At 54.0% G+C, this 27,074-nt stretch overlaps 2 protein-coding genes and 1 non-coding gene across 8 annotated transcripts; 2 read left to right on the plus strand and 1 right to left on the minus strand.

The window, feature by feature from the left end:
- On the minus strand, window positions 1–25,245 carry MSI1 (musashi RNA binding protein 1). Of its 6 annotated transcripts, none has more exons than XM_047761215.1 (15): window positions 25,093–25,229; window positions 24,883–24,923; window positions 24,239–24,320; window positions 24,023–24,107; window positions 21,130–21,171; window positions 19,540–19,632; window positions 15,923–15,971; window positions 14,651–14,733; window positions 13,801–13,918; window positions 9,559–9,639; window positions 7,866–7,922; window positions 5,000–5,068; window positions 3,827–4,014; window positions 3,315–3,378; window positions 1–1,815 (listed from the first exon to the last, which is right to left on the minus strand). In XM_047761215.1, the coding sequence occupies exons 1-14, from the start codon at window positions 25,149–25,151 to the stop codon at window positions 3,337–3,339; spliced, it is 1,089 nt and encodes a 362-aa protein (XP_047617171.1). In that variant the 5' UTR covers window positions 25,152–25,229; the 3' UTR covers window positions 1–1,815; window positions 3,315–3,336. The 6 variants fall into 6 exon arrangements, with proteins under 6 accessions (XP_047617171.1, XP_047617175.1, XP_047617173.1 ...); XM_047761216.1 differs by having other exon boundaries at window positions 1,566–1,815; window positions 3,827–3,981; window positions 25,093–25,235; XM_047761219.1 differs by lacking the exon at window positions 7,866–7,922 and having other exon boundaries at window positions 1,565–1,815; window positions 3,827–3,981; window positions 25,093–25,245.
- Window positions 11,668–11,776, plus strand: LOC125117099 (U6 spliceosomal RNA). Its single transcript, XR_007132475.1, has one exon. It is a non-coding gene; the product is annotated as a U6 spliceosomal RNA (small nuclear RNA).
- On the plus strand, window positions 25,223–27,074 carry LOC125116932 (translation initiation factor IF-2-like). Its single transcript, XM_047762639.1, has 3 exons — window positions 25,223–25,584; window positions 26,136–26,193; window positions 26,290–27,074. Exons 1-3 carry the CDS (start codon window positions 25,223–25,225, stop codon window positions 26,503–26,505), a joined length of 636 nt encoding a protein of 211 aa, XP_047618595.1. The 3' UTR covers window positions 26,506–27,074.

Consider the following 27,074-nt stretch of genomic DNA (forward strand, 5'->3'; position numbering starts at 1 on the left):
CCCATTTTCAAATAATTTATTAGGAATTTAAAACTGAAAATAAAACCTGGAAAAAGAAGTTACAGATGTGGAGAGAAGAGACACCGGAGGGTGGTAACTTGCTGGCTTTGAAACACCGTGTAACATCTTTTTTTAAAAAAATTCCCCAAACAAATCAGAAAATGGAATCTCAGGGCTCTGAGCCCGTGGGTGGGCCCGGGGAGATGGGGGGAGAAGTTGGGCAGAAATCACAGGAAGGGGAGGAGAGGGAAGCTAAGTCTCTCATGACTTAGCTCAAATGTGTAGAAAATTAAAAATAAAAACCAATAAAATGCAGCTTCTTTTTTATTAGGAAACATTAAAAAAAAAAAACAAAACACGAACAGCCACGCATCTTGGTAACAAAGATTATTGCTTTGTGTTCTCGGGGCTAATCGGTTAAGCACCTCACACAGACAATTAACTCTCCAAAGGGGGTGTAAGGAGTGGGGACAGTGATGGTGAGGGAGCTCAGGTCCCCAGCCTCAGATGTGGAGGAGAGGGACACAGGGTGTGGGGGCGGTGATGGCAGAGGGTGGGCCTCAGCCCTGCCTCCCTTGCCAGCCCAGTCATTCACTGTTCATGAAGTCACAACCTGAGCCTCTTTTTCCTTTGAGGGGGGCTCGGGGGGCTCAGGGCTGCCAGGGGGCTCTGGCCATGGGACCATCCTGGTGGGGAACTTCAGTGAGAGAATGTGGGGGTTCCCTGAGAAGCCCTTTGCTTTCCCCTGGGGTCCGCCCCTTCCCAAAGCGCCCCCTGATGCCCGCTCATGGGAGGGCTCAGGGCAGAAACCATGAAGGTCTGACTAGGGAGGGGGCAGGGGAAGACCTTTGGAGAGTTAATTCCTTTCCAGCTGTGGCTCCGGGCGAGCCCTTCTCTTCCCTCGCCCCCACACTGGGTTTTTGGGGTGAGCGGGCCCAAGGCCTTGACCCCTAGGGCCTGAGAGAGCGGGCCTGCCTTGGCCACAGTTGAGGCCTGCAAGCTTACAGTAACGGTGTCTGAGGAAGGTACAGAAACACGGGGGAAACCTTTGCCGGGTGGGGCGAGGCAGGTGCCGCCCTCACCCCCCAGGGGTCTTAGAGAGGGGTGGGGGCTTCACCTCACAGTATTTACATATGATACAGGACGGGATGGTTCCAGGGGCTCGGCCTGGCCTACGCAGCCCGGTCCTCCTCTCCAGGGCTGGAGGGAGGTGGCCAGGGGCCCACACCCACATAGATATTTTGTCCTCAGCTGGTGGGGGGGCACCTGGCCCCTTGCCCCCTGCGGCCTGGGGCTTCACATTCACAAACCTAGAAATAGTTTAAAAAAACGGTTTCTTAAAAAAAAGGGGGGGAGGAGAAAGGGAGGGAAAATCAGAATAAAAAAACCAGGGTTGTGGCTGCGGCCTGTAGCAGCCCCCTCCGCCCTCACTCTAGCTATGCACACATACAAAAGCCTTCTTGGGGGGGGGGTCCTATGGGGGCGCGGCAGGGAGGCGGGGGGCGCAGACCCGACAGGGGAGGGGAGAACCAGGGGCGGGGCGGTGGGGGGCAATCGGCTAATCCAAAATAAATAAAAGCGGGCAGGACAGGGGAGGTGGGTGGAGGGGGCGGAAGAGGGGGCAGTTAGTAGGGGAGCCAGACGATGGATGTCTGGGGTGGGGGTGGGGCAGCAGGGCAGGGGCCAGGGCCCAGGGATTTGGGGGGAGGCAGTAGCGTCCGAGTCGCTGCGGGGGAGGGGGCGGCGGCTGCGGCTGAGGTGTCCCGCCCCCTCGCTGGCTCACTCGTGGTCCTCAGTCAGCATCAGGCTGGGGCCCTGGAACACAGCGGTGGGTTATGGGGGTGCTGCCCCCGCCTTTTTCTGGGGCGCGGGGTCCCCAGAACACAGGTGTCCTCGTGCATAAGACCTCTTCCCCTAATCCCTTCCTAGACAAACTTTGTTCATACACTTCGCATTTTCTGTTCCCCGTTTGTAATCCTTTTTCCCTAGATTTTTGTCTTTCTCTTTTTTTTTTCTTTTTAGGGCCGCACCTGCAGCATATGGAAGTTCCCAGACTAGGGTCTAATTGGAGCTACAGCTGCCGGCCTGCACCACAGCCACAGCAACAAATGCAGGATCAGAGCCACGTCTGGGACCTACACAGAAGCTCAGGGGCAACTCTGGGTCCTTAACTCACTGAGCAGGGCAGGGCAATGAAAACGAATCCTCATGGATACTTGCTGGATCTGTTACCCCTGAGCCACACGGGGAACTCCTTTTTCCTAGATTTTGAATGGCTGGATTTGTTCAAATGTCACCTTTGCAGAGACGCCCTCTGAACCCCCCCAAGTAGGTTAGACCCCTCACACACAATGTGGAATTACCTCACTTGCTCACATAATTTTTGTCTGTAGAGGGAGGGGTCTTGATTGTCTCATACATCTATTTCCTGCAATAGTGCTGAATAGTTCATTGAATGAATGAGTTGCTCCCATCCTGGCATTGGAAATGAAACTGACTAGGAACCATGAATGAATGAATGAACAAACAAAGGGAATGTCCCTGGTTCATCCAGTACCCCACCATCTTGTCAGGATGACTGTGTGCAGGGTCCCCTGCTTCTCACTCTCTGTTCACCTACCTATGTTGACAGAATCCTGTTTTACCAGTAGAGTGATATTTCACTGTATGCATACAGTCTATTTAACCACTCTCTTGTTGATAAGGCATTTTGGTTATTTGCAGTTTTAAAAATAAATGCCTAAAGTGGAATTGTATTAAAGACATGAATGTTTAGTCTGGATAAACCCTGACTTTTGGAAAATCTGACCCAATCTGCAGATTCCCCTCCCCCCTCACCACTGCTGGGCACCATCAATCTTAATTTTTTTTTTTTTTTTTGCTTGTTGGGAATACGCCTGCGGCATATGGAGGTTCCCAGGCTAGGGGTGGAATTGGAGCTACAGCTGCCGGCTTACGCCACAGCCACAGCCATGCCAAATCCAAGCTTCGTCTGTGACCTACACCACAGCTCATGGCAAAGCCAGATCCTTAACCCATTAAGGAAGGCCAGGGATCGAACCCACAACCTCATGGTTCCTAGTCGGATTCATTTCCGCTGCATGGCAATGAGAACTCCTTTATTTACATTCTTTATGGGGGCAGTTTGAGCAGCTTCTCCCATTCTTTGACCATTGCTGGGATGAAGGTCTGTCTCCCCCACTGGACTGTGGGTTCTGTAAAGGCAGGGATGGGTTCTGTGCCCCCAGACTGGGCTGCCCGGTACAAGTCTTCCTGGTGCCACCCTCACCCAAGGCCCCTGCCCGCCTCCTCACCTCCTACCACCTGTCTCCTGCTTCAGTGGTACCCATTGGTGAAAGCTGTGGCAATCAAGGGGCCCTGGAAAGAAAAGAATTTGACTCCTTGGTTCCTAGGTCAGCAGAGAAAGTCCAGGGGCTCCTTCTCTCTCCTGTAGGAGTCCCAGGTAAGGTACAGACCTTTTCTAGCCCTGCCCATATCACCCCCACTAAAAGATTCTCCAGGGTAGTACCTGGGAATCTGCACATAATCAGTACCCTGGTTAAAAACAAGGCATTCCTGAGCTAGAATTTAGCCTCCATGCAGGCAGATGGTGAGTCCCATTTGCACAATATCCCCATAGGTGCCCTCCCATGCCTGGCATACAGAGGGTGATCATTAAATGCTCACTGATTGAATGAAAAACCTCACTGTTCCCCGGTTGGCAACACTCTCTCTATCCATCATCTCTCCCCTCCCTTCTGCCCACACAGATAGATGAAGCCTCAGCCTCCTTCAACTTTAGAGTCTTCCAGGTCCGGCCACTCACCCCAAGACTGTGGCCGAAGCCGGTGCTGGGGGCGGGGCTGGCAGCACTGATGTAACTGCTGACCCCTGAGTCCTGGTTGGTTGCCCCATAGAGCTCGGCCATGGGGCCAGGGCTGGTGGTCCCCAGGAAGCCCCCTGTGCGGCTGGGAGTCGAACCTGGAGGGGGAGCCATCGTCCAGGGGTGAGAGCCTGGCAACCCAGAAAGAAGACAGTGATAGCCCCAGCGCCCACTGTGACCCCACAGCATCTCCTCCAACCCATTCCACCCAGCCTGACCTTGACCCCGCCCCCTCTGCCTCACCCCCACATCCCAGCAAGGCATGTGGGTCCAGTGCCTGGAGATCCAAGTCCATCCATCCCCACCAGCCCTAGCCTGGGCCCCCACCATCTCTTGTCTGAACATTCAGCAGCCTCCTCACTGACCTCCCCTCCCCTTTGGAGCCCCTTCAGCCTATCCTCACCCTGCAGCCCTGTGCATCTTCTAACATGGACATCACCCCACTGCTTAAAATGTTCCATGTCTCCCTAGGACCTGGTTCCTTCCACCTCCTCCCTACTCCCCACTCCTGCACTCCACCCATGCTAAGTGGCCTCTGAACCTCTGCACCTGATATAACTCTGCTGGGAATACCTTTCCTCCTCTTTGCCTTTGAATTCTGGGAGCCTTCCCAAGAGGCCTGTGAGCTCCTCTGATCTGATCTGACTTCCCCTGGTGGAGCAGTAGCATCCCTTAGTATGACTGCCTTTTCTTTTTCTTTTTTTTCTTTCTGGCTTTCACGTGGCATATGGAGCTCCCCGGCCAGGGATCAGATCTGAACCACAGAGGCAACCTATGTCACCCACAGCTGCAGCAATGCCAGATCCTTAACACACTGTGCCAGGCTAGGGACTGAACCTGTGTCCTGGAGCTGCAGAGATGTTGTCAATTCTACTGTGCCACAGCAGGAACTCCATGATTGCCTTTTTACACTGATGCCCCACCAGCCTGGAGGCTGGAGAGGGCAGAGACCACGTTGGTCTCCTTCCCAGCTGGCCTGCTGGGTGCTCAGCTCTTCTTTGTTGAGTGAACAAGTGAGTCCCTCTGAAAAGGGGTGGTAGTGGCTGCCTCCCTCCGCTCTAGACTTCTCTGCCCCCTACTCCCCTCTCTTGCTTCCTGTTCCCTAGAAGGCCTCACCTGTCCCTCGAACTACAGCTGCTGCTGCTGCCGCCGCTGCCATTGGTCCATAAGCGGTGAGAGGAATGGCTGAAAGGAAAGGTGTGGGCAGCTCAGCGTGGCAGGTGAGGGGCAGAGGTGGATGAGGGAGGGCCCCCTCTGGGCAGAGCCTCTCTGGCCTTAGCCTGCCTCTGAGGGGTCAGCACAGCCCCAGAGTCCAGCAGAAAGAGCTCCTTTGGAGAGGAGGAGGCGAGAGTATGGCCTCCCAGGGATCAGCTGGGCCTCAGCTTCTCTCCTGGACACTTGCACACCCCAAATCTCAGAGAGGGTAGGGGGGGCACCCCACCCTGAGCTGTTCTGAGCATTGCCTGACCCTGCCCCCTTCTCCAGTGGGGGCCCTTGGCCAAATGGGGGCCACTTAGCTCAAGGGTACCCGGAGATTATGTCCCTCTCCCAACTCCAGCCAGCTGGAGCCAGTGACCGACTGACATGGATACAAAAAGCCGAGCCTATTGCCCCAAGGGACAGACTTGGATGTGCATTCATCCCCAGGGCTCCCTGTGTGGGGTCTGGCTGAAGCTAGACTCTAGTCCAGGCCACAACCCCATCTTGCTCCTTCTGCTGCCTGGCCAGCTCCCCTCGCTCCCTTTCTCCTGAGAGCACGTCCCTGATAAAATGTGTGCACCTGGTTCTCTGCCCCAGGGCCCCCTGACCACTGTCCAGGCAGAGATGACCAGTCCCTCCCCCAAATCCCCTGGTCCCCCTTTCTCTGACCCCTCTTCAGACACAGGGATCTGGCCATCGCCTGGTTTGCTGTTTACTGCCACCCCCACTTCCACAGTACCTAGCACTCTGCCGTGTACACAGCAGGGGTTTAATAAAATAAAGGAACAATACGAGAGGGGACCTCTTCTTAAATAACTGGTTGGCATGAGCTGGGAGCTCCCTTGGACCTGGGGGGTGAGTGCCCCCTACTGCTTGGCTCTGCCACTGCAGCCCCGAGAGGCTATAATCCCACCCAGGGCCAGGGTCTGGGCAGTTTGCATTTGCCCCCTCCCATCCAAGGATGCACACCTGGGGGCTGTCTTGGTGATTAACTAGAACTGGCCCTTAACTAGAACTGGCCCTAGGGCTAGGGACCCTGAGGGAAAAAAACCCTGAAAGCCCTTGGCTAAGCCACTGGGCTAGGGGATTAAAGTCTAGGACAGCATTCCTGCACTGTTGAGAGATGCCTTGCCTAAGATCTTCATATAGTTGGTACCTTCTCACTCAGATGTCAGCCTTCCCTGACCACCCCCACTAAGGCAGCCCCTTGCCTCTGACCTTAATACCTTAGCACATCTCCCTGTTTTTTCCTTGTGGAACTTCTCACCCCGTGAAAGTATATGGTTTACTTGTTTCACTTGTTTATTGCTGTCTCCCTCCACTAGACTCCCAGCTCCAGGAGGGCAGAGATCTTAACTGTCTCATTCCTGCTGAATCCCTGCTGCCTGGGACAGTGTTTGGCACAACAAACATTGATTAAATGTGTGAGGGAGACACCCTCGTCTATCAAAGGCGAGGGAAAAGTTTGGATCCCAGACCTCCAAGAATTGTTAAGCCTTGAAGCCACATCCTCCCCAGCCAAGATGTCTGCAGAGGGGACATTTCTCCCCTCAGTTCTTTAAGGGCAGGGCTGGGTGCTGAGGTCTGGTTTGGGGCCCAGTTAGGCATTTCCGCCAAGCAAAATCAGCATGCTTTTATCTCAATGATAAAGCATTACTCATTTGTATAATAAGTATTCATCTTTCTCTTGAGTTCAAGTTCTGTGATCAGGGCTTGGCTATCTGGCCCCAGCTTTGCACCCATGGCTTGGTAGACTGTGCCACAGTAGGTCCTTAACACAGAGTTCTGAAATGGGTAGAAAAGACCCCCTTCTGCCTCCCCTCATGCTGCTCAGGGAAGAGGCTCTACTGCCCCCCTCCCCAGGACTCCTTCTACTTCCTTCACCCCATGTTCCTCGTTCTCCCCCCCTGTTTTGGGAGCCCCTTGAGCACCCCTTGGAAGGAAGGTCTCATCTAAAGCAGCATCCACTCTCACATCCTTCACACACGGCTAGGTTGGGGGGGAGTCTGGGGATGGGGTTGGGGGAGAAGCAGGTTGGACAGAGAAATCCCTTGCAGTCCACCTCACTGGCACCTGCCCCAACCTGACCCTGGGCCTGGGTCTGAGTCTCAGCTCCAGCTCCAGAGCTGAGCCGACCAGCCCCACTGAAAACTCCAGCTCGATGAAATGGCACATCATCCTAGTGCCCCAGAAGTTGCAAATGTGCAGCCTGAGGGCTGAATTCGGCCCTCAAATATGTTTCATTTGGCCTGTGGTGGTTTAAAAATTTTTAATTTGTTGCCAACAGTGGAAAATAACTGGAAAATTCATTTAAGAGCAAAAGCCGGGTTTTTGGCTTCCCTTGGAAAGTGAGATCTGAAAATACTGGGCCTGCATCCCCTCCTGGCATGGTCACCGGCACCAAGGGGAGCCACGCCCACTATCCTGCCCTGAAGTCCCTGCCCGGCCCACTTTGCTCTGAGTTGAAGACCCTGGCTGGTTCACCACTGGATCCCAGCACCTACATGGTGCCTGGCATATGGAAGGTGCTAGATAAATATTTGTTAAATGGATGAATGAGTGACTTCGCCTCCATCTGCTGGGCTTGGCCCTGTGCCCCTTCCTTAAGGGCCATGCAACTACACAGACCAGCCGGTGACCGGGCAGAGTCTGCTATATCCTCACATCAGAGGACTGGAGGGCAGGAGGAGAGGGTCCCCACTAGCTTTCCCTGGGAAGGTCCCTGGGTCCTTCTCTTTGTCCCCATGTGGCCTGTGAGGTGTACAAAATCCGAGCAACTGACCTGTAAGCTCGGGGAGGACTGGGGCGCTCGGGAGAGGGGTCCGCTCTACACGGAATTCTAAAATGAAACGTAAAACAGCTTAGGAAGATTCAGGGAGGCCCCTTGGGTGTGGCCCAGGGAGAACAAATGCACCCACAGAGACACTGGGTTGGGGGACAGGCCATGCATGGGACCCAAGAGCTGGGAATGGAATGGGGAGGGCACGGTCCCCAGCAGGCAAGGGGGTGGGGGAGGAGACACAGACAGAGACGAGAGAGAGGAGGGGGAGAGCGGGCAGAGTTGCCACCTATACCCTGGGCACAGGGCGATGCTGGAGCTACTGTTCCTGGTGTTTTTCTTTTTTCTTTCTTTTCTTTTCTTTTTCTTTTTCTTTTTTTTTTTTGGCCAAGCCTGCAGCATGTGGAAGTTTCTGGGCCAAGGATGGAATCTGTACCACAGTAGTGTCAATGCCAGATCCTTAATTCGCTGAACCACCAAGGAACTGCCCCAGTGTTTTTCTTAAAAGGCTTGAAGTTGCACTAAAACATCTCCCAGAATCCATCTTTTCTCCTATTTTGGGGGGCAAAGAGGAGCTGGGGAGACAGCCCTGATGACCCTAGCAGGTCAGACTCTGGATCCACTCCCAATCTTGCTACTTTCTAGTTATCTTTTTGGTCACTTTCCCCTCTGAGCCTGATTCCTCACCTAGAAAATGGGGCTTAGGAGTTCCCGTCATGGCTTAGCAGTAACGAACCCAGCTAGTATCCATGAGGATGCTGGTTCGATTCCTGGCCTTGTTCAGTGGATTAAGGATCCGGCATTGCTGTGGGCTGTGGTGTAGGTGGCAGACATGGTTCGGATCTGGCGTGGCTGTGGCTATGGCATAGGCTGGCAGCTGTAGCTCTGATTCCATCCCTAGCCTGGGAACCTCCATATGTCACGGGTGCGGCCCTAAATAAAGAAAGAAAGAAAATGGGGCTCATCGTGCCTCCCCCAGATTATTGTCAGGACTAGAAACAATGTGTAGAGAGGATTCTAAGCCGGACAGCCCAAGGTGAAAGTGCTTAGGTGACTTTCTAGAAAAATAAGACCAAAACCCAAACAAAAGCCTTGCAAAAATATATTTGAGATTTTAAAAAAAACACTGAAGAGTCATCATGGGAAGGCTCAGAACTTTGTTGGACTTCTTGCCACTTATGCGAGGGTCTAGTGTTGTTTTTTGTTTTGAATTACAAATGAGAGTGGTGATTATCATGCCTTTTAACTATTTTTCAACATTCAGGGTCTCAGAAGGCTTTGTCTGCCTTGAAAGGAGCTCAGTGCAGCACATGGTCATTGTTAAGTGTGTCCGTGAAGACATAACCAGTGTTAGCCCTCAGGGACGCTCCCCACCAGAAGCCCGGTGACCTTTTTGGTGGAAGTGGCAACCCCGGAGTAGGGTAGGGAAGAGAGAAAGGCAAGAGGCAGGCAGAGATCAGCCTGGAAGGGAGGGTTGCCATGCAGGGCCACGCGGGAGCCCCGTCCCGTTTCTGGGGATGGGGTGGGGAGGGGATGGGTAGGGAGAGGCACTCCTTCCTCAGACATGCCCTTCCTTCCAAGCCTCCAGCAGGCAGACCTCCCCCCAGCCATGCACCCCCAAGATACCGCCCTGAGGAGTCACACTGCCAGGGAACCAGGGACATGCCGGCAGCAGGAGACACTGGGCAGGACTTACCGGGGAACTGGTAGGTGTAGCCAGGGGCGAGGCCTGTGTAACTCCGGCTGGCATAGGTTGTGGCTTGGAAACCAGGGTAACCTGATAGGCAAGGGGGCCGGTGTCAGATGCTTCATATCCTCAGCGGGTCAGGATCTGAGCCTCTCACTTCCCTCCCCATCTTGTATCAGGAATAATTAGTCAAATTTACCATGTGCCTTCTGTGTGCCAAGCCCTTTGTACACTGCTCTCTCCTTAAACCTCATTAGCTTCCCAAGAGGTGCCATAAGGAGCCCCATTTTACAGATAGAGGAGCTGAGTTTCAGAAAGGCGACATTTATTAGCTGAGAATAATCCAAAATCTTATCAAGACCCTTCATGCTCTGGCTTCTCCCTCTATCCTGTCCTCATCTACATTCTGCCCCTTCTCTCTCTTTGCTCCACCACCCTGGCCTCCCTGCTGTTTCTCAAGTTCACCAAGCTCCTTCCCACCCCAGGACCTTTGCACAGGACCTTTCCTCTGCCAAGAACACTCTTCCCCAAGTTTTCACATGACTATGTCTTCATAGTGCAAGTCCCAGCTCAAATGTCACCTCCTAAGAGAGGTCATCCCACAAGAGACCTCCCTCTCATCAGTCACAATATTTATCATGTCACCCTCCTTGTTTTTTCCTTTTCAATATTTATCATGTCACCCTGTTTTTTTCCTTTCATGGCACTGATGACCATTATCTGAACTTAGACCGGGATTCTGTCTTCCCCATCTCTGGCTTCTGTATCTCCAGCACCAGCACATGTATGCTACTTAGTATACATATAATAGATATTTTGCAGCTTTGAAAGAAATGTCATATAGTGAGTAATAATGGTGTAACTGGGATTCAAATTCAAATCTGACAGGCTCCAAGTCTCTTAACCACAATTCTTGCTGTTGGTTAGTTTTCTTTCTCTCCCCCCCCCCCACTATTTAAATGAAGTGAAACCAGTTAATGAATCATTATGAAAAGAACATTTTCTTAATATTCCAAAGAAAGCTAAAGAGAAGAACAACTAAATTTAATACATGATTCTAGCCTGGATCTTGTTCTGGAGGAGAAAAATAGCTATAAAGAACATTACCGGATTGACTAATAAAATCAGGAAATAATAGATTAGAATAAATATTCTATCAATATAAATGTGTGACGTTGATAATTATGTGGTTTCATGAAAGAACACCTGTAGTCTTAGGAGATACACACTGAAGTATTTAAGGGTAAAGGACCATAATACACGTAACTTATCCTCAAATGATTCAGGGAAAAATCACAAGTATAGTGTGTGTTTGTCTGTGTACATATGTGTATATATATACATATATATACAAATAGAGGAAATGATAAAAGCAAATAGGGTATGATGTGAACAACAGGTGAATCTAGTAAAGAGCATATGGATTTTTTATGATTTTCATTTTTTCCATTATAGTTGATTTACCATTTTCTGTCAATTTATACTGTACGGCAAAGTGACCCAGTCATACACATATGTATATGTATTCATACATATATGTATATGTACACACACACACACATACACACATTCTTTTTCTCATAGTATCCTCCATCACATTCCATCACAAGTGCCTGGATATAGTTCCCTGTACTATACAGTAGGATCTCAATGCTTATCCACTCCAAATGCAATAGTTTGCACCTATTAACCCCAGACTCCCAGTCCATCCGACTCCCTCCCCCTTCCCCTTGGCAACAACAATATGGATGTTTTTGGCACTACTTTATTTTTCCAACTCTTCTGATAGTTTGGAATTACTTTCAAATGAAAAGCTTTAAAAACAAAACAAAACTACCAAGTCTCTGTTGTGGCTCAGGGATAATGAGCCCGACTAGTATCCATGAAGGTGCGGGTTTGATCCCCAGCCTTGCACAGTGGGTTAAAGGATCCGGCATTGCCATGAGCTGTGGTGTAGGTCACAGATGTGGATCAGATCCTGCTTTGCTGTGGCTGTGGTGTAGCTTGGCAGCTGTAGCTCCTATTCAACACCTAGCCAGGGAACTTCCATATGCTGTGGGTGCAGCCCTAAAAAGGAAAAAAGCAAAAAACAAACAAACAAGCACCGAAACTATAGAAGTGCTCGCTTTAGCAGCACATATGCTAACATTGCACTGATACAGAGAAGATTAAAACATGGTCCCAGCACACGGGTGACATGCAAATTCGTGACGTGTTCCATATTTTTTCAGAAATGAACACACAGATCTCAAAATCAAACTATGGTTACCATGGGGGAAACTGAGGAGGGGGGATGAATTAGGAAGAAGGGAATAACACATAAACACACTAGAATATATAAAATAGATAATTAATAAGAACCTACTGTATAGCACAGGGAAATCTACTCAATAGTTTGTATTAACCTCTATGGGAAAAAATAATGGATATAGGTACATGTATGACTGATTCATTTTGCTGTACTCTTGGAACCAATACAACACAGTAAGTCAACTATACTCCAATAAAATTTTAAAAAAGGAAAAAAAAGGAGTTCTCAGCTGTGGCACAGTGGGTTAAGAATCCAACTACAGGAGTTCCTGTCGTGGCGCAGTGGTTAATGTATCTGACTAGGAACCATGAGGTTGCGGGTTCGATCCCTGGCCTTGCTCAGAGGGTTGAGGATCAGGTGTTGCCGTGAGCTGTGGTGTAGTTCACAGATGCGGCTCGGATCCCTCGTTGCTGTGGCTCTGGTGTAGGCCAGTGGCTACAGCTCCGATTGGACCCCTAGCCGGGGAACCTCCATACGTTGCGGGAGCAGCCCAAGAAAAATGGCAAAAAGACAAAAAAAAAAAAAAAAGGAATCCAACTACAGTGGTTTGGGTTTCCAGGAGATACAAGTTCAATCCCTGACTGCATCTGCGGCTCAGATTCAATGCCTGGCCCAGGAACTTCCATATGTTGAGGGTGCAGCCATAAACAAACAAACAAAACCACTAAAATTATAGAAGACAGTAGTCCACTCAGTGGGTACTCCTCATCCCTTCTGTCTGTGATCCCAATCCTGACCCTCTAGCCCAGGCCATACCTCCTCCTGAGTCACCAGAGCACCCCTCCCCCAACCTTGGCATAATGACCCCCTAGTACTGTTCCCTTTTGGGCTAGGGGTCTAATTGGAGCTGCAGCTGCCGGCCTACCCACAGCCACATGGGATCCGAGCCACGTCTGTGACCTACACCACAGCTCTCGGCAATGCCAGGTCCTTAACCCACTGAGCGAGGCCAGGGATCCAACCCTGTATCCTCATGGACACTAGTTGGGTTCTTAACTTGCTAAGCCACAACAGGAACTGCCTTGTTCCCTTTCTTGAACATATGTAATCTTCTCTCTCCAGGGAGACTGTGATCTTCCTGGGGGCCCAGCTCAGATTTTTCACCCTCAGTCATGCGCCCCAAGAGCTGCTGATTCCTGTTCAATTTCCAAGTCTCACGGTAGCCTTGATCTCTCCAGGGAGCCCCCTTGGACTCCCAGAAGGATTTAGATGCCTCTTTAGGCCCCCCACAGCCTCCTCTCACTCTACAGTGACATTCCTATTTCCTACTTGATGGGAAACCCCAGGAAGGCAGGCAGGTCCTGTCTCTCAGAAGCTGCTCAACAAATATTTAGTTACATGTACAAGAAGCAGCAGCCTTCTTCTACCTTCCCAATGGCCTTTGGGTCTCTACATGCTGTTCCATCTGCCTGAACACCTTTTTCCCTTCCCTGCTCCCCGCCCTCCCATAACTAGCTCCCATTCAACCTGCAGACTCAGCTTAAATATAACTTCCTTCCTAGTTTCTCCAATTCTTGGTCAAATTTGCTCTGACCATACTCCCTTGGCACACTATTCTTCTCCATCCTGAAACTATTTATGTTCTTACTTGTTTTCCCTGCCACACCATAAAGTTCCAAGGAAAGTCACTTGGCATTTACTCAGGCCTGGCATTTACCCAGTCGCTATTTCCTGGGATGGATGGGCAGACAAACAAATGGAATGGACTGATGGACAGGACCAATTAATAAGGAGCAGCACCACCAGAGGGCAGCACCCCACAACCACATCGGCCCACCTTCCTTAGGGCTGCCAGACCTGAGATGCTTCCTCCACACTCCTGCCCAGTGACTCAGACAAGAGGGCAGACCACAGAGGAGATACAACACCCACGCAGCTCCTGGTAGCCCAGGGAGCAGTTCTGGGCAAGAAGAAGCTGCAGGTGCAGGCCCAGCACATACCCAGCATGCCGATGCCCAGCATAAAGGCGTCCATTCCGTAGGGCATGACTCGAGACCTCCCCCGGGCCGAGCCTGTTGGCGACATCACCTCTTTTGGCTGAGCTTTCTTACATTCCACCTGCAATGAGACCTGGTAGTCAGTCCCTCCTATAGTCCCAAGGTCACCGACTCTCCTATTTCTCTGCAGACCTCTTTATTGTCAATCTCATACTTAGCATTTCTGCAATAGTTCATCGAATGCTCACATCAACCCCATGAGGGAGGTGCTACTACCACTCATTTTACAGATGAGGAAATGGAGGCTCAGAGAGGGAAAGCCATCCGTCCCATAATAAGACAAGTACGTGGTGGAGTAAGGATTCCAGCTCAGGTCCCTCTGAGCCTACCAGCCATGCTTTTTTATTTATTTATTTTTATTTTTTTAGGGTCACACCCGAGGCATATGGAGGTTCCCAGGCGAGGGGTTGAAGTGGAGCTACAGCTGCTGGCCTACACCACAGCCACAGCAACGCAGAATCCGAGCTGCGTCTGTGACCTACACTGCAGATCATGGCAATGCCGGATCCTTAACCCATTGAGCAGGGTCAGGGATCGAACCTGCATCCTCATATATACTAGTCGGGTTCGTTTCTGCTGTGCCACAACAGGAACTCCCCGGCCATGCTTTTTAACAGCCATAGGACACTGCCTTCCCGTCCAGATTTTGAGGGGGTGGGAGAATTGGCTCTGTCTCCCTTGACTGTGAGGCTCCTCTGTCTGCCTCCAGAACCCCCCCCCAAATATCCCTGGTTGCCTCAGCCTGGAGCCCCAGTCTCCCTCTGAACTTTCACCCCATTTAATTCCAGCTTACCATTTTGTTGTTGATTTCATGGAAGTGGATTTCACACACTTTCTCCACAATGTCTTCGCTCTCAAATGTGACAAAGCCAAACCCTAGAGGGCAAAGGCAGGGCCAGAACCGGTCTCAGGGTCCAAACCAAGCCCCAAGTCATACAACCACCAACGCTCCCCTCACAGACAAGTGTCTAAGCATTAATGAGAGGCTCTGCTCACAGCCTAGCAACCTCTCAACTACTCCATGAGACAGGGTTTCAACTTCTAAATCACAGATGTGAAAAACAAGGCTCAGTGACATGACTTGCCCAAGGTCACACAGCAAATCAGAAAGGGGCAGAGCCACGATGCAAATACATTCAACAAGCCTTTTCTCTTCCTCAGATGCTTTCCAAAGAGGGGAAGAGCACACACACAAACACTTCTTAAAACGTACACAAAAGTGTGGGCACCCAAATATATTTTTATACAAACACACACACATATACACACCCCTAGGTACCCACATATCACAGAGACACTCACTCACCAGTGCTCACAAAAGCATAAAGGCCCCTGTGTACATGTACACAGTTACCCGTGACACTAGATATACACAACTACTCAGGACATCCTCACATGCACAGATACAAACACCCCCCCCCACACACACACACATACGTCCCAGCACATACCCCACACCCCAAACAGACTAAAAGGCCCAAAGCTCTGAAAGCACTGGAGAAACAAACCCGCCTCCTCCTGGGTGCACCCCAGGGGCTGGAATGGGATTTCTCAGAAGGCAAGGCCCTTGAGAGAAAAACAACCAGGCAGTGCAGACATGGTGGTCCAAATGCTCACAGGTTCAGGGGCAAGGGGGCTGGGGGCCGGGCTCAGCCCATGGGTGGGGCGAGGGGGCAGTGGCAGGAGGAGACTGCCCTGGGCTGTGGAGTCAGCCTGACACAGGGGTGGCCTGGCCTAAGCTCCGGTTACCAGGGACAAGGTAAGCCCAGGCGGCGGACTCCGGCTGGGCTGGGCAGACACCAGGCGGGGGCGGGGGCGGAGGCTCAGTTGCAGGGGGAGGAGAGGTCTGCTCCTCTGCTCCTCTCGGGTGTCTGTAATTCGGCAAGTTTCTAGCACAGGAAACAGCGGGACAAAAGCCTTCTGTAAGGCCAGGCCGGGGAGAGGATGCAGATCCTCGGGGATAGGATGTCAGGAGGCAAGATGAAAGGACAGCTGTGACCTGCAGCCCCCTGGCTGACCACAGGCCCCCAGACTGGCCAAGGAAGGGGGAGGGGGCCACACTCACCTCGGTGCCGGTTGGTGGTTTTGTCAAACATCAGCATGGCATCGTCCACCTGAAACAGAGCTGCCGTGGAGGACTCACCAGACACGAGGGGTGAACCACTGCAGCCCAGAAGCAAGGGCTCCTACACCCACTGTCGACTTGTCTAGTCCAGGCTTTATCTTAAACCTGCGTGCTAGGTAGGGGATAACTTTCCATCTGCAACCCTGGGTGCCACAGAGGCACCCTCATTCAATCACTAGAGTCTCAATGGACTGGCCTGCAAAGAGTAAGCGCCAAGTATACGCCTAGTACTTTGCCCCTCTCCTCCACATTCTTTGCATGGTAAGATCCTGATTTTGTAGATAAAGAAATGGGCTCAGAGAGGTGAAGCCACCTGTTCAAGGTCACACAGCAAATCTCAGATCAAGCCTGAGATGAGAAGGCACAGAGTGGGTGCTAGAGGAGAAAATACGAGAGCTGCATATGAGATGGGGAAGTGAAAGCCTCTTTCCTTTTTCCAAAAGGCCAGGAGGACAGCAGCCACTCCAGCCAGACCCAACTCCCCTCTCCTGGTACGGATCTTTTCCTCTAATTGAGGTTTCCTCTTGCTAGAGGCTGTAATTAAAGCAAGTAGAGTTCTGTGCCTGGGCTGCTTGCCTCCCACTGACTGGGGGAGGGGAAAGGGGAGGAGCAAGTGGGAGGGTCTATATTATCCCCCATCCCTTGGACCCCAGTCTTCTCTTCTTGCTACTCCCTCAGGGTATCCTCTTGGATACTAGGACTGCCAGAGGCCTTTGCCTCCCTTCTGCAGTCCCATCTCCTTCCCTTTGCCTACATCTGCTGCTTTCTCCTTGCCCTCTTAATTCTTCAGCCAATGTCAGCTGTCTCATGGGGTTAAGCTAAGGTCTGATTCATCCTCAGTGGAAATCAAGGGCTGGCTCTGATACTGCCTACCATCCCCCCACCCCACTCCAGATGCTGACCTCCCCCAAATGGTCAGACACCCAAGGGATGAAGGAAAACTTCCTTAGGCCTTGGGGCCAAGCCTCTTCCCCACTCTCCTTTGCTCTCTTTCCAGGCCGGGCATCTGCATTGTCAAAGTGGTAAGGGCAGCGCCTGATCAGGGTGGTCCTCCAGCTAGCTCTTCTTAGGCACTAAGCTGCACCAGGCCCCCCACAACTTCCCCCTGGGAGGACCATAACCCCCACTAAGCCAGGAGGCAGCTGGGTCCCTAAAGAATCTTAGAGCTAAATGACATCTCTCTTCCCAAGGAGGCTCCTGACCCAGGGCCCTGTAGCACAGTGCCATCCTCACTCCCATCCTTATGGACTGATTCTGAGTCCCAATCCCAAACTGATTAGGCCATCCAAACTGGACAGACACTTCATGCTTAGTACATGGAAAAGAGAAACCTGGAAAGAGAGGGTTGTGATAAAAGCATAGGCTTTGAGAGTAGGACAGGCCAGAACTGGAAAATAAACTCGGGCAAGTGACTTATGTCTGCATGATTCAAGTTCTTCATCTGTAAAATGGGCATAACTGTGTCTTATAGGGAGAAGTTAAATGAGATAGTGCCTTGTAACACTTGGGATACAGTAAGTACTTAATAAGTAACAGTTATTATTATGATTAATAGTAGTACCTTTATTATAGAGGCACTTGCCCACAGTCACATGGGGGAGGATGGCAAAGCTAGAGAGAAACGGCCCAACACCGCTGGCTTTGAAGGTTCCATGAAGACAGTGCCTGTGTCAGTTATGACCAGGACCATCCTATTGGGCACCTCCACTTGTGCGCAATGATTACTCTTTGAATGAATGAATAGAAGAACCAGCCATACCCTCCTCCTCTGATCCTGCAGCCTTGAGTTTCTGGTGGACCCATAACACATTCAGCCCAAATCCACCGCCTTTCCTCCACCCAACCTTGCAACTCCCCCCAGCCCAGCCCCACACACCCTTCAACCTGGGCTTTGGCTGGGCGAACTCCGAGTAGGGCAGTGAGGTTGAGGCCAGGGCACAGAGCAAGGAAAGTGGCTGGGGGTCCAGGGGACCCCCACCGGCCTACCCTCCTGGGGCCAGCGGAGGGGAGGGAAGCTCCCAGCCCAGTGTCCTTAATAGGCTTTGGTCTCCATGGGAACCCAGGGGCAGGGGGGATCGGGAAGGGGGAGGGGAGGCGGCCGAGGCCTGCTGACCAGTGGGAGCCGCCAAGTTCGGCGGCCGCTAAGCCTGAGTGGCAGCCATGGCGGCTGACCATTGTTCCCCCCTCGGCGGCGGCCCCTCGATCCGGGCGGGGGGCCCCCTGCCGCGGGGCCCTTGGCATTCCCGGCTGTCCCCCTCGCTCCCTGGCAGCCTATTCTCCGGCTCCCCCTGGCCTCCCCGGGCCGGTTTCACATGCCAACGCCGATTTAGGCCCGAACAAAAGACGCGGCCGCTGACGGCTTCTCCTGGGGCCCGGTTGCCATGGCAACGCCGGCCCCGGGGGCAGGCGGCCTCCAATCACAGCTGCTGGATCAGATTAGTGCGAGCTCTAATGCTCCGCGCTCAGACACAAAGACACCCCACCGGAGCCTAGCGGCCTGCTGCTTCCCAGGAGCGCCCTTCCCTCTGGGGCCCAGGCCGCCGACCTGCCCTCGGTCCTGTACGCGGGTCCCCGCAGAGGCGCCTGAGCCTAGGCCTCTGGCCCCCACATCACCAGCATCAGCTGGCCAGGGGATACCCTGCCCTCTCCTCTTCTACCCTAGGGACAGAGGGCTGGAGACCCACCCAGTCCCCAGCTCCCATCCCATTCCCATGCCACGTTCTCATGTGCCCTTTGCCTAACAGGGAACTAAAAGAGCCTTGATGGGAAAGTGAGACTCAGCCCTGCAGCCTGTCGCTCATCAGAAAAGACCAGGGACTCCAGCATTAAGCACAGTAGCCCTACTTCACCCCAAGACTTAAAACTTGGCCCCCTTTGCCATCTCCCTATGGGAGCTTGAAGTTCAAATTGCTCACATTTCTGGGGACATCCTTTTGTCTAATGTCACCACATTGACTTCGTGGACTAAATGGCTCCAGAAATTTAAGCTCTCCATGCACCTCAGAGCTGAGAGCCAATCCTCTGGAACTGACCAGGAATTTGGGGTGGTCTCTTCAGCCCCTTCCCAATAGCTAAGAGATCAGCATACACTGCCGCCCCCCCCCCCCCCCCCGCTCCCACTTGTGCCAGCAGGGTCCTGAGTACAACCAGGAGTCATATTTATTGCCTCCTTATCATCCTCACCAGGAAGGAGTGGGGGAAGGTACAACCGCTGGTGGACTGGACAGGTGCAAACTCCCAGGAGGCTAAGAGGTGACTGGATTGAACTGGCTTCGGGAGCACAGCCTCCCTCAGGAGAATGAAGATAAGCAGGAGAAGGGCAACAACAGGGACAGCTACTGTGTGGCTTCTCTCCCTAGGGATGCATCCAGAGTCTGAGGCCCACAGATAGGCCAGGAGCCTGCATGGTGGGTTGGCCTGGTCTTACCCACAAAAGGACCCTGCCCCCTTTTCAACTCTTGCAGGCATTGGAATGGCCTGGCTGGACTCTGCTCACTACTGACCAAAATTCTACAGGGCTTTCGTACCCCCAGCCGGCACCCCCAGTTTTGACCCACCTTCCCAAACTGCTCAAAATATTGCTTCACGTCCTCCACTGTGGTGTTTACTGATAGGCCCCCAACAAAGATCTTCTTCGTTCGAGTCACCATCTGTTAGGGGAGGGAATGAGAAAGTGGGCATCTGAGTCCTGTGGCCTACTGCCACCAGCAGGGGCTCCAGCCCTCCTGCCAGGGCGCCAGCTGACAAGCTCTCTGTGGCCCCAGCTACTTGGACACCCCCAGCTCTCCCTCAGACCCCCACCTCTAGGCCTGTCACAGGCAGCTGTGCACCCCACACCCTGGCTGGCTCGCTCCCTGAGGTCTGTGTCAGGAAGGGGGTGGCTTAGTGACCTATAGCCTACCTCAAAGACCCCACCAGCCACTCCTGGGAGAGACCGAAGGCCCATTCCAGAGTCCCCCTGAACTCAACACCGACATTTTCCTCATCAGCCTCCTCCCAACCCAACCTCTGGCAGCCTCGTGGTTCCAGCCCTGTTTTAGGAAGAACACATGGTCCTAATTACCCCAGGAGCGCATGGCTAATCCACAGCAATTCCCAGCCCCATCCTAACACTAAAGCACCTTCTGTCACCAAACTGCTTAATGGAATTAACCCAATTCCGACCATGTGCTCCCTGGTGCGGCTTCCTTCGAATACCTGCTCCATAATTGCTTTCAGGCCCTCTGCTGGACCCTTCCAGTGATGCCCTTTTCCTGTCTCCTAAAACCCGCCTCTCTCCCTTGCCATGGCTCAAAATCTTGAATCATCTCAGTTCTCACCAACCCCTTGCAAAGGGGGAAACTGAGATCTCCTGGAGAGGGACCAAGGCCTAGGACACATGATCAGCCAGCAGACTCAGGGGTCATGCTCCCCACACCATAGTCAGCTTTCCAGCTATCTCCTGCTTCCCACTGCTTAAAAGTTAAGATGTGGCCAGTTGCCCTCAAGCCTGGAATAAACTCTTAGACCCCTGTCCTGCACACAAAGTTTTGAGTTCTGTAGAGCTCAACTGCTCAGAAATCTGTTTTCCTTACACCCGGAAAAACTCACCACAGCACCAGAGAAAAAGAACACTGGAGGGGGCAGCCACAGTCACCCAAGTTGAAAGATAACAGGTGACAGACTCTATGATCACTTCCCGCTCTGCAAGCCCAACACACCTCACCCTAGAGGTGGGGGTAGGGGGTTGGGGGTGGAGGGTGACTGGGGGTCAGAGGTAGCTCCCTGACCTGACTCTAGCTCAGCCTCAGGGGGTAAGTTTGTTCTGTGTTTGACCCCCTAGAAGTGCTGGGCACAGAGGCTATGATCTCCAAGGTCAGAATTAGACCCAGGGTCCAAAGTCTACTGGCTTCCAATAGAGGACAATGAATCCCCTGAGAGGTTCCTCCTTCTTTCACCACATGCAGCCCCTTCTCCCTAGTTCACTCCAGAGTACAAATGGGAAAATGCGTGGCATCTGTGATCCACAGAGAAGGACAAGAATCCTCCCTCCTCCCATCCCAGTCCATGCCATTAACATTCCAACCAGAAGCATCTTCCATGGAAGGGCATGCTGGGAAAATCACTGCTGGTGGTACAGAGCTGCTCCCAGACACAGACTCACCTACCTTAGGCTGTGCTCGCCGAGGAAAGGCCACCTTGGGGTCAATCTGAAAGAGAAGAGAGAGGTGGAGGGGGCTTGGCTATCACACTCAGCCTGCAGATCTGAGGACCTCTCTCATCTCAGGACACAGAGGTGACACAGAGGTGACAGAAACTGCCACAGCGTCTGGCAGGAGAGTGTAAATGTTAAGCATTAGACCCTAAAGCTGGGCTGCTGGGTCCAAATCCCACTTGCACTGCTTCCCAGCTGTGAGGTCTTGCACAGATTACTTAACTTCTCTGAGCCTTAGGCTTGAGCTCCCTTGCAAAATGGACCAATATTAACATTTACCTCAAAGAGTCGTCTGCAGATTACTTGAGATAATGTTTACAAAGCACTTGGCATGGTGTCTAGCCCTCAGCAAGAACCAGAAAAAAAGGTGTTAGTCCTTCTAGCATCAGGTATATCCAGGGCCTTCCTGCCTGACAGATATCTGTCCAGGTGAGGCATGCAATCCAGACTTTGGAAGCCTTGTGAATGGAAACCCTCTGTGCCTGAAAAAGGCTTCAAGATAAGAGTTCATAAACTACCAAATGTAGACTCAGTTCTGTCTTCCCAATACTATTGACATTTAAGAGCCCTTCTTGAGGCTGCAAACAAACAGTTCCCTGGTAATGCAGCTCGGCATGGGGTGAAACAGAGCGTAGGCTTTGGCGACATGCAAGAGCACAGGATTTGGACTCAGACACTTTGGGCCACTGGCCAAGCCTGTGATCTTGGTAACTTGCCTGACCTCTCTGAGCCTCAGTACCCCCATCTGCAAAGTGGGAACAATAACACCCACTTTTCCCAGGGGCAGCTGTAGGGAAACAAATGAGATAACGCAGGTGAAAGCATTCCTTTGTGAACTGCCCTTCATTGCACAAACAAAGGTGCTATTACCAGCAGGCCACCTTTGCCCTTGGCTGTGAACAACCAGAGGGAAAAAGTAAGATGCACCTGGGTACTCCAAGGTACTATATTCATACTGACAAACAGCAAAAACCAGAGCACACAGGACCTATGAGCCTCAGTCATTTCAGAGTTTCTTGCCACTCACAGGGTGGACACTACTCAGAGTTAACCAGCTAATCCCAGGGAAGATCATTTCCCAAAATTCCTTCCATTCAAAACTCAGCCTCATTCTAGGAAACAGGCTCTGATTCCTCTGCTTGAATGGTTCGAACCAGGGACCAGCCTCTTCCAGGCTCCCCCACTGGAATCTAACCACAGAGAAGGAATCTCCAAAATCCACACTGGCCAAGGCTTCCTCTCTCCGCAAATCCCAAGGGGCTCCAGGTGTAATCACAGCTGCCCATTCCCCGTCTGTAGGTGTGATTCATACTGGATGGACATGTTCATCCTTCCGTTTTTCCTAGAAGCCACCCAAGCATACCTCAGTCCCCCTGCACAGACCCTGATGGTGAAATGGTACCAAAGCCATGTCCCACAGACCCACGCACACCCAAACCCTGACGCACCCTACCTCCACTCTGACTCACAGCTGGCAACATAAATAAAACCCAACAAGTAAATAAAAGGTGAAAGTCAGAACCTAAAATAGACTCCAAACAATAAACCTCCCTTCCACCCCCTTTCCCAGGCTGGAGACCGCCAAACACAAAGCCCTTGCCCTTTTCAAGTTCCAAATCTCAAAAGGATGCCCATCTCTCCTCCTTCCTCCCCTCTCTCTTCCCCTTATCAGTCTTCCATGCTCCCTTCCCCAGCCTCAGCCCTCAAATCTCAGCTTCCGGGGTGCTGCTGAAGCCATCAGTGCTGAGGACAGGAGATGGTAGGAGAACAGGCAGCTCGATGGCAGATAATCACCAAAAACAATAGGCCACTGTCTCTCCATTCCTAGCTTGGGTCACTCAGTCTGCGCCAAGAAGATCCTTTCAGAGCCGGCAAAGTCGAGGCCTGGCCTCATTTGCTCATTACTGTGGAGCAGGAGTGGGAGCCACTGGACAGAGATAACAGGAGCTGGGGACAGGCGGTAATTTAACAAATTCTTGGGCACAACCAGCTATTGTTGCAGGTAAACAGGAGCCAGTGAGTGACCCAAACAGGGAGGCCCAGGGCTGGAGGAAAGGGAGTGTGGAGAGAGATTGCAGCCCCCTGACGGACAAGTCACCCCATCACAGAGGAACCCCTCCTCTGCTTTCTCCTTTTCCCTGTCCCCTGGAGCTGGGGCCTGGGCCAGCGCCCCCTGCAGGGCCCAAGACACTGGGGAGCAGTGGGACGGCCACAAAATGTTCCAGGAGTTTGAAGGCCAAACAAGCAGCTTCTTCCTCAGATCTGGACAGGAAGGGTTGTATCCAGGCAAGCTAGCTCCCTTCTCATAAATCCCTTCATGGGCAAAGCAGGTTCACCTATTCCACACAAAGCAAGAAGCTCATTGACCAAAAGTCAGGGGAGGGAGGGAGGGAGGAAGGGAGGGGGATTCAGTGAGGCTTTGCCATTGGTCTGGAATGGGGTGGGAGGGGGAGCCAAATACTAGTTAGAGTTCAGAGAAGCCACGGGTGGGTCACTGTAGCCCTGACTCACCCAATTTGGGCTAGGGGAGGGCCCTAGCCCCACCCCAAGCTCCTCTCTGAGGCATCAAGATTAGTATGTACAGGGAGGGGGTGGTAACTGCGTCCTCCCTCACCAGTACTGGAGGGGCTGGGGGGATGTAACATCTCTTAGAAGGCCTCGGATTTTTCTGCTCAGTCTCCCCTCAACTCTAGTGGCAAAGTTTCAGAGCGTGGCAGCCCTTTTACTCAGAAAACTCCCTCCTTCCTTCAGGACCCCATCCGACTGTCCCCTGGGGAGAGTCCTGACCCTCTCCTCCAGCGACCTCCCTCTCCCAAAGGACCCCCGAATCCCCGAGGGCCACTCACTGTTTTGGAGTCGAGCTCGTGCCGCGACTGCGCCAGTACTTTATCCACCCCCGCCTGGTCCATGAAAGTGACGAAGCCGAAACCCCTGCGCGCCGTAGTGAGGGAGAGGCAGATGGTTACAAGGCAGTGAGTGGTGGTGGTGGTGGTGGTGGTGGTGGTGGTGGTGGTGGTGGAGAGGGGCGGGCCGGGAGCAGGAGGAGGGGGTGAGGGGCTCACCTGGATCTCTTGGTCAGGGGGTCCCGCATCACCAGACACTCCTTCACCTCCCCGAACTGGCCGAAGTATTCGCGCAGCCCTTCTGTAACCACACACCCGCCTTCGGACCAGCCCGCGCCCCGCGCCCTGCCCCCCTTCCCCCGTCCTTTGCCCCCAGTGACCCCGGCGCGGCCCGGCCGCCCCCGCGCCAAGCAGCCTGCACGCTCTCCACCGCCTCCCCCCTAGCCAGCTCTCCCTGGGTTCCCGGGGAGCCTCCGAGAGCCCACGGGGGCCCCAGGAAGCCGAGGGCCGAACCGGGCTGGAGGGGGGACGGCTCCGGCCGGGTTCCCGCCGCTCCGGGAGCCACCTCACAAAAGTTTGAGCCGCAGGTGCGAGCGGAGTTGGCGCTGCCGCCGGCGGGCCCCGGGGGCCCAGCCCACCCCCCCGATGCCCCCTGAACCCCTCATCTCCTCCCCTCCACCCGCTGGGCCGTGTGCGGTTGCCGATCGCCCTGCGCTCTCTGGGTCCCCGGGCGGGGCGCGAAACACGGCGCGGGGGCGCCCGGGGTCAGCAGGGCGCAGGGCCGGGCTGGGGTGGCCGGTTCCGGGGCGCCGGGGGGTCCCGGGTGCCCCGCCGGGGCGGCGGACGCTCCCAGGCTCGCTCACCCTGCGTAGTCTGCCAACTGAGTCCCCCGATGAACATCTTGCTGCGGGAGGAGGAGAGACACAAAGGGCCCGCGTGAGCGCCGGGCGCCCGGGCGCAGGGGGCGCGGGCCCGGGCCCCGGGGAGGCCCGGCCCGACCCGGATCGGCCATGTTGGCGGGGCCGGGGCGGGCGCGGGCCAGCAAGGCCGGGCCGGGCCGGGCCGGGCCGTACCAGGGGTCGTGCGGCGAGTCCGGGGAGGCGAGGCCGGGCTGGGGCGCGTCAGTCTCCATCGGGAGCCGCGGGCGGCGCGGGCAGCGGAGCGGCGGCGGCGGCGGCGGCGGCAGCGCTCGGCGCGGGGCAGATGAGGAGCGCGGCGAAGGGGGCCGGACGGACAGGCCATGCTGCCCCCTCCCCCGACCCCGCTCGGGCGGGCGGGCGGGGACGGCCGAGGGGAGGGCCCGCCGGGGGCCGACCTGCCGGCTCCTCCCCCCGCCGCCCAGCGAGCATAAAGCCCCGCGCTCGCCCGCGCGCCCAGGCGCCCGCGGAGGCGGCGGCGCCCGGACCCCACTCCCGTTGGGCTCCCGGGTCCCCGAGGGCAAGAGAGACCCCGAATCCCGAGGCGGGCCGGGACCTGGGCGCGGCCGCACCCCACACCCACCCCGGCTCGGGGGCCGGGCCGCGGGAACGCCCTCCCGGAATGAAGCGCTTCCCGGTGCCTTCAAGGTAGCTCGGTTCCGGATCGGGGACCTCCCCAGTCCTCCCTCTCAGGTCCCTGCTCTCCTGAATCTAAGAGGTCCCCAATCTCTCTGGGTCGGGCGGGAGATAGCCCCCCAATCCTCTCACGTTCCAACTGGCGAGGATCCCTCCATTCTCCCAGTCGGAGCGATTATCGCCCTCCGAGCCCCCAATTTCCTCTGAACCTAATTGAGGGGTCCCTTTCATTGGCCCTCAGTCCACTCCCAGTGTCCCATGTCCCCCATATGCAATGTGGGAACCCCTCTCAGTGCCTCGCGTCCCGAGCGGGGAGCCTCCACCAGCACCCAGTAGAAACCGTGTCAGTTCTCCTCAACCCTTTCGGTCTCCGAGTGAGAATTCCCCTCAGGTCCCCCAAACCCCTTCGTCCAGAGTCGAAGAAAACTCCCTGCCCCGAGCTCGGGTCTTTAGTTTGCCTTGCCCCGCGGCCCCCCACTCCCCACCCCCGGGTGTGAGGCGTCGCCACTGTTTCCCTCTCTCCCTGTCTCACTCTTGTCAGCCCTACTCGGACTTCTGTCTAGATTCGGGAAAGCCGGTTCCAGAGTCTCCCCGTCCACTCCCCACGGAAGCTGTAGAAAGGTCAGCGGCTCTAGAGCCTCCCGTTTTTAGCTCAGAGACTGGTGGCTCAGCTGTGCATCTTCCGCTACAATGACCCCCCCCCCCTTTTTTTTGCAGAGTTCTAACCCCACCCCATCGGATTGGAAGTACCTAAGCTGCCGGCCCACTGTGTTTGGAGTGACTTCTCTCAGTCCATCTCAATTTAGACCACTCCCCATGGAGGCAAATGCCTTCCCGGCTTCCTTCTCCCCCCCCACCCAGGCTTCTAGGTCTCTGAAATCTTCCAGTGCTTTCGCCCCAGGCTCCTGGGAACCATCTCACCCACCCCCTTAAACTCCCTCCCTCTAGCCTGGGAACCCCGAGGAAGCCCATCCTGGATCACCTCTGGATCCAGAGTACTCTCCCTGTCTCCCCTTCTCCAAATCCATGTCCCCGCCTCAATCCCCTGGCTGAAATCAGCCAAGAAACTGTCAAAGCCAAAGGCTGAGGCAGCCAGCCACTCCTGCTCAAATCCCTAACCCTGCTGGGGGTCTCAGTGCCACACAAGCCACTCCTGCCCAATTGCCTCCCACTCCTTCCCCCACCCACCTTCAATCTAGCCAGTGTAACCCAGTGACAGTCCTTGATGACAAGTTCCTTGCCCACCTTGACCTCCATTCTCAAGTCACCCACCTTTTTATTAATGTGTGCTAGAGCTCTGGGCAACACAACCCTGACCTCTGTAAGGGTGCCCATCCCCCTCCTCTTAGTACACCTCCCCTGCCCCCACCCCAACTACCTCTGGGATAAGAACGTGAGAGACTCAAGTTAATGGTTTCCTCTGGGACCTTCTGGGAATACTCAGCAGGTATATCCTGCCACCCTGTATGCATGACACTAGAAACAACTTGCTTTTTCCTGTT

This window comes from Phacochoerus africanus, chromosome 15 (genome assembly GCF_016906955.1).
Source record: "Phacochoerus africanus isolate WHEZ1 chromosome 15, ROS_Pafr_v1, whole genome shotgun sequence".
NCBI classification, from domain to species: domain Eukaryota; kingdom Metazoa; phylum Chordata; class Mammalia; order Artiodactyla; family Suidae; genus Phacochoerus; species Phacochoerus africanus.